The 7,419-nt window shown below is 38.1% G+C and overlaps 1 protein-coding gene across 1 annotated transcript in view; it reads left to right on the top strand.

Moving 5' to 3' along the window:
• Positions 1-7,419, top strand: part of LOC103212876 (cilia- and flagella-associated protein 47) — a gene marked incomplete at its 3' end in the record, with an annotated part of 63,092 nt that overhangs the window by 30,334 nt on the left and 25,339 nt on the right. Inside the window, exons 8-10 of the mRNA XM_007958803.1 lie at positions 25-260; positions 4,794-4,983; positions 6,271-6,487. Of these exons, the coding sequence (XP_007956994.1) occupies positions 25-260; positions 4,794-4,983; positions 6,271-6,487 (643 nt within the window). The remainder of the gene's footprint in view (positions 1-24; positions 261-4,793; positions 4,984-6,270; positions 6,488-7,419) is intronic.

Genomic DNA, 7,419 nt, shown 5'->3' on the forward strand with positions numbered 1-7,419 from the left:
CAACACCTATTCTTGTTTTTACAGATGATCGATTTCAGAAAGTGGAATTAGCATTGACAGGCTCAGGCATTCCTGTGTTATTGCAATTCAATCCAGCCAAAGTCTTTAAATTTCCACCCTGTATTATGGGTGAACATTCGGAGATTCTGTGTCTTATGCAAAATCGATCTGATTCACTCCCTATAATGTATCATTTCCAGAAAACGGCACATTTTAAAATTGATCCTAAAAAGGGAAAGCTTGATGAAGGATGTATTCAGGTAAGATAACTATGTTTTGCTTTCATATTTCTTTAAACATTTTATGGTCTGCTAAAATGCTATTCAGAAGATAAGAACTACATTTGTCCCACCAATGTTTGTAAATTTTTTATCTTCTGTGGTCTAGTTATCCATATTTTTCTATTAACACTTGTACAGAATCCATACTTATTTGTTAAATGCTTATAATGTGACAAGAAACATATTTACTAGTAATATTAAATACGTAAATAAGCGTAAAACATAACTCTGTAAATAAGTGAAAAATATAGTTTCTGCTTGCAATTTTCTTTTTCCATGTAGTAGGTGTGTTTTAAGAATGTAGAATATGTTAAAAGAGAGCTGCGAATAAAATGATATAGAACACAGAGGGCAAGGTGTTTACTGCCATCAGGTAGAGAAGTCTTCAAAAGAGAGTGACACGTGAGCCAAGCCTTGAAGATTAAGTAGAATTTTGGAATTTCAAAGTGATTGTACTAAATGACCTAGGGCTTGTACTGCTGGTAGATATCAGAAAAGAAACTGAATTATTAAAATATTTTCTAAAATATGGTAGATACTTGCTATTATTTTTGACTGGTCATTATATGAATCCCATAACTTTATGTTTGGGTGGTCTGTCATTTTGTGGGTCTTGGAGGAAGGCAGGTATTTGTCCCCTATTGTAGAAATAAAAAGGAGCTCTGGTGGCATAGTGCCTAAGGCATCTGACTGCTAACCAGAAGGAAGACTGGGCAATCTATTACCGTAGTCTTACCACCTTGGAAACCCAAGGAGGGGCTGCTATGAGTTGGATCTGACTCAATGGCAGTGAGAGAGAGAGAGAGAGAGAGAGAGAGAAAAGAAACAAAAAGCCCTAATATCCACACTCCCTGAACTCTAGGCTCATAATCCAACATTGCTCTGTTAGACACTCCAATCAAGATACTTGAATCAGAAGTTAAGAAAGTATTGGATTTACCCTGTGAGCTGCAATGTTCAGTGAAGGTGGTGCTGACTGTGTAGAATTCCTTGGTTTTCACCCATTTTCCAAGTCTTGTTCTATAGCTTCCATCAATTCTTTGAGTTCTTGACAATCCTTCCAAGAAATTAATTTTCAGTTTAAGATAACTAGAGTGGGTTTCCATTGTTTGCAACTTTTAACTTTTACTACTACCTAAGAATTCTTAATAAAATTCCCTAGCATAACTGGGAGCTCTGGTAGCGTAGTGGCTAAGGCACTTGACTGCTAACCAGAAGGCCGGCGGTTCAAACCCACCAGCCACTCCCCGGAAGGAAGATGGGGCAATCTACTTCCGTAGTGATACTGCCCTGGAAACCCAAGGAGGGGTCGCTATGGGTCAGGTCTGACTCAACGGCACATAACAACAACAACAACAACAAGCATAAATGCTATTGCAATTTTGATGTCCTGAAAACTAATAGTCATCTTTTTCTTCTTTCCTTCCTTCCTTCGTTCCTTCCTTTCTCCCTTCCTTCTTCCTCTCCCTTCCCTTTTCTTCCTCCTTTACTTCTTTCTTTCTTCCTACCTGTCTAACACACTATTTTGTATTGGACATAAGGTTTTGATAAAATGATTAGTAAAGTACAAGAGATTAAATGTTGAGGAGTGCTGTTACAGAGAGAACCACCATTACCAAAAATATGGTTGGAGAAAGACTATAGAATATGCAGAGATTAGTGAAATTTTAATTTGATCTCAGTCTACTGAACATTCAGGGCTGTAGCTGTAAGTAGAGTTGGGAGGTTATAGGTCAAGATCGAGTTGTCTTGGAAGCTGGAGTAAAAAGTTTGGACTATGTAAGGGAGCTCTGGAAGCATAGTGGCTAAGGCACTTGACTGCTAACCAGAAGGCTGGCGGTTCAAACCCACTAGCCACTCCTTGGAAGGAAGGTTGGGCAATCCTACTTCCGTAGTGATACTGCCTCGGAAACCCAAGGAGGGGTCGCTATGAGTCAGGGCTGACTCGACGGCACATAACAACAACAATAACATGTTTAGTAAGCCTTGGGAATCCACTGAAGTTTTGTGAATGGCACTTTAGGCAATTGTTACAGGATTGATTGGATGAGAAAATATTTTTAACAGAAAGGACTTCAATGAAGCTACTATAACCCCTAGAAAAGATGTAAGAAAAAAAAACTGGAATAAAGTGATAGTAGTACAAATTGAAAGGAAGGAAAAAAATTATTCATACCAATAAAAGTTATAGGGAAATGAAAGTTGGCTCAGTTTTAGAAAATCATGGAAAATATATTAATAATGAGAACTCTTTGATGGAATTTTCTCTCTTAAAGTGATTTTTTATGTTGAAAGGATCTCAGCAGGGAATAAAAAAAATAATTGAGAGAAATTGAAGAATTTCTGTTAGAGTTATTGTTTTAGGTTGAGTTTTCCAGATTCAAACCCTGAGATAAAGATTGATGTTTAAATTGTTTAGTAAGGAAGCGCTCCCCGGTGACATTGGTAAGGGAGTGGGATAAAGAGGGAAGGGAAGAGGCAGGCCAAAAAAGTGTACATTCTCAGACAAAAGACCCCCCAAAACCAAACCCAAACCCACTGCTGTCAAGTAGATTCCAAATCATAGCAACCCTATAAGACATAGTAGAACTACCGTAATAGGGTTTCTCAGAAGGAAGATTGGGCAATCTACTTCCATAGTGATACTGCCTCAGATACCTAAGGGGGGGGTGTCCCTAAGAGTCAGATCTGAATCAACAATAGTGAGGTTTTTCTTTTTTTCCAGTTTAAGTGATAGACAGATAGATAGACAGGCAGACAGATAGACATAAAGGGATTAAAGGATTGGGAATGATAATCCAGTCTACCATAACTTTTGAATCCTAGTGATTTTGTGGAAGTTAAATTTGGAAGGCAACTTTCTTTATAACATACATTGCATTCTGTGTCACTGATACCATAACTAATAAATTATATCACATTATCTTTTTAGTAATCAGTTTCTGCCTTCCTCCTGTTAATGGCCTCTAGCCAAAGACCTCCAGAAACACACCTGCAGTTGAATAAACTGTGTTTATTACTTATTGAAGTGAAGGAGAATACATACTATGGGTAATGGTGGGGCATCTCTGTGAGGGTATTAAACCAAACCCATTGCCATCAATTCCAACTCACTGATGATCCCATGTGTTACAGAGTAGAACTTTGCTCCATAGGGTTTTCTTCATTGTAATCTCAATAAAAGCAGATCACCAAGCCTTGTAAGTCTGTATAGCTTTCAATTCTTCTTGGCACACAGCCTCAATGTCAGCCTGAGGTGATAGATCTCACCCTTCTAAGATTTTCCTTGTGTATGTACACTGCCCTACACATGTGTGTGGTCATCTAGATACCTGAGAATATGTCAGACTTCTTCAAATGCTCTATAGATATCTTGTTTCCCAGTTGTTACTAACTTTTAATTTCTTATGGATATCTTATTTCCCACTTGTTATTATCTTATCTTTTTAATTTCTTCTTTATTTTTGGTTAGCTTTTTGTTAGCCTCAACTGGTTGCCCCGCCTCAGGTTGCTATGATATTCAATGATTATTGCTTTTTTTTCTTCTAATAAATAAAACTCTGGAAAGATGACTATTATCAATCAGGTCAGATTAAAACAAGCCTTCAAAATGAGAAGCTGCCAGACAGCACAAAGGGGAATAATAAATTCTCTGGGAATGGATGTTGATGAGAACTCTAAACTCATTCTGCCTCCTCCATTGGCTGCTGGACTAATGGCTTTCACAGCTATTATAATTGGAAGGGGAGCTCTGGTAGCATAGTGCCTAAGGCACTTGACTGCTAACCAGAAGGCTGGCGGTTCAAACCCACCAGCCACTCCTCGGAAGGAAGGTTGGGCAATCCTACTTCCATAGTGATACTACCTCGGAAACCCAAGGAGGGGTCGCTATGAGTCAGGGCCGACTCGACGGCAAATAACAACAACAACAACAACAACATAATTGGAAGACTGTTGTTTCTCAGGGCCACTTCCCTATAAGGTTTTCTAGGTGGTAGTACTCACAGGAGCAGATTGTCAGGTCTTTCTCTCACAGAGCTGCCGAGGTTTGAACTGCCAACAGTTAGCAGCCAAGTACTTAACTGTTCCACCACTGGGGCTCCTGCAGATGGGATTAAAACAAATGAAAACATCACAAAACTTGCTGTTTTATAGAGATTCAGTCAATTTTTCTTGAATAAGTACTCTTCAGCTTTTTGTAAGCCTTTAGTTAATTTACAGATAACTGAAAAGTTGATTTTGACAGTTTTGCTTTCTTTTTATGGAGAGGGAGATTTTTGGATTTCCTTACTCCACTTTCTGGAAATGTCTTATTACCTTTGTTACTAATTTTTCTTAAATAATCCTCTAATCTTGAATATTTTAAACGTTAATCAGTGTTGTATGTGCTATTTCTAAAACACTTAGCTCCATAATAATACAGCTTCCCCTGAAATTTTATAAGCAATTATTTTGAATTTGATTTTTTTTCCTAACAATATTATATTTGTTACTATTTTCTTCTCCTTTTAGAATGTCGTATGCTCCTTTATTCCACACCAAATTGGAAGCTTTAAATCGAAGCAAGTAGTAGAGATTATTGGTCTCGTAGCAGATGAAAGTTTTCAGTCTTTATCAATGAAACCATTTCATCATATCTATTTAGATTTCCATGGTGTGTGCCGATCTCAAAAAAAGAAAGTCCAGATGAAAGTTAATCCTGGTATGCCACTGTAGATGCTCACAAGTTTGGCTAATATGGGCTTGTATTAACATATTAATTAATGTCAATATGTGCTGTTATATTAAATGCAGTCTGATTCACTGGTCCTCACCTTATAGCATGTATTAAAATCACCTGGAAAACCTGTTAAAATACAGATCGTTGGCCCACATCTCTGCATTGGTGATTAAGTAGGTCTGTGATGGGGTCCAATAGTACACATTTATAACAAGTTTCCAGAAGAAGATGATATTGGCATTCTAAGTATTACAATTTGAATAGCATTGGTCTGTTGTTGTGTGCCAAAGAGTTGATTCTGATTGATTGTGGCCCATATCACAGAGTAGAACTGACCCCTAGTTTTCTAGGCTATAATCTTTACAGGAGCAGATTTCCATCCAGGTCTTTTCTCTAGTGGAGCTACTGGTGGGTTTGAACTACTAACCTTTGGTTAGCGGCCTAGCTCTTAACCACTGACACCAGGGGTCTTCTGCATTAGTCTAGTCAAATATAAAAGTAGTGAAGCATTGTAATTTTTTTTGTTTTATTCTTTTTATTTTTTTGTTTGCATGTCCCCTCCCAGTGGAACATTGTTTAAGAATATTTGTAAAAATATAGATAACACGTTTGCCAATTCAACATTTTTCATGAGGACAAATCAGTGACACCAATTGCACTGATCATGTTTGCAGCCATCACTGATATCCATTGCCAATTTTTTCATTCCTATAAACAGAAACTCGTTGTTCCCTTTTTCTTATGCTGTTTTATCTCATTCTCAATTATCTTTTCATAGTGGCTAAGACACTTGCCTGCTAACCAGATGGCTGGCGGTTCAAACCCACCAGCACTCCTTGGAAGGAAGGTTGGGCAATCCTACTTCCGTAGTGATACTGCCTCGGAAACCCAAGGAGGGGTCGCTATGAGTCAGGTTTGACTCAATGGCACATAACAACAACAACAACAACATGTTGAATCATATGAAATTGCAGAAATTTATATCTCTTCTTAACCTACAAAAATCTGTTTCCCATGGCCAACCTACTTCTTTGAGTTACCCTGTAATTTACATATGCATGCATTATGTAGCTAAGTTATAAGGACTTGTGTTTTATTTAGAGCCACTTAATAAATTAATTTTTTGTATTTTATTAATGCATGTGCTTGTTTTGGTGCTAAGCATTTAAGTTAAACCAATGATCTTGTGTACTAAATAATTCATGAATATTGCTTGGAAAATGAAATTCAAAAAGTTGCATATAAACTTAATACTCTATTCTGTAAAAGGCATATCCCCTGCGGTCACTAATCCAGTGGGAGAGTTTGTAGTTGAAGATTTTGCAAAAGGCAAAGACTATGCACCTGTAGCAATGCTTCAATCAGCCGGAACAACACACATTCACAGTCATCAAGCAAATAAAAAGGTAGAGGAGGATGCACAGGTAGCCCTTCCCAATGATCGAGCAGCAAGTATCAGGTCTGGAGAACGAGATGAACGTTTCAGGTAACACAACAATAGTCAATAGTTGAAAATCCAAAATTTTGAAAGATGTAATGACCAAGATGATAAGCAGAAGTCTAATCAGATCTGTCTTAGCAAACTTATGACAGTAATAATAATAGCAATAAAGTTTTTTTCCCCTCAAATTTTTAAATGGAGAAAGATGGTTTTGAAGGTCTTATGTTTGTTTTATCTAACCTCTCATCATCTATACTGAGGACTTTCCAGGAAGTGAATGTTTTATCAGATGCTTTTTGAAGCATGCTGTAGAGAAGTATAAAAGAATGATGGACCTGCTGCTTTTTTTCTCCTTTTCTTTTCTTTTATTCAATTGTGATTTGTGTGAAAGTTTACAGAGCAAAATCATTTTCCATACAGCAGTTCTTCCACATTTTGTTTCATGCCATTGAGTTTCCGAGATGGTAAAATCTTTACGGAAATAGATTGCCCTGTCTTCCTCCCGTGGAGTGGCTGGTGGGTTTCAACCGCAAACCTTATGGTCAGCAGTCAAATGCCTTAGGCATATGCTATGAGAGCTCCTATTAACCAAAACCAAAAAACCAAACTCAAAGCCGTTGAGTGCATTTGACTCATAGTGACACCTGCTTGGGTTTCCTAGGTGGTATCGCTATGAGTCGGGTCCAACTCAACAGCACATAACAGCAACAACAATCTCTATGGAAGTAGATTGCCCAGTCTTCCTTCTGAGGAGTGGTTGGTGGGTTTAAACTGCCAGCCTTCTGTTTAGCAGTCACATGCCTTAGGGATTACACCACCAGAGCTCCCAGATCTCCTTTATGACTCACCAAAGGGAAAGAGTCAAGTGGAGAAACCTGAGGCCATTCCCAAATTTGTTGTTGTTGTTGTTGTTATGTGCCGTCGAGTCAGCCCTGACTCATAGCGACCCCTCCTTGGGTTTCCGAGGCAGTATCACT

This window comes from Orycteropus afer, unplaced genomic scaffold (genome assembly GCF_000298275.1).
Source record: "Orycteropus afer afer isolate SDZICR_OR568_19922 unplaced genomic scaffold, OryAfe1.0 scaffold01136, whole genome shotgun sequence".
Taxonomy (NCBI): domain Eukaryota; kingdom Metazoa; phylum Chordata; class Mammalia; order Tubulidentata; family Orycteropodidae; genus Orycteropus; species Orycteropus afer.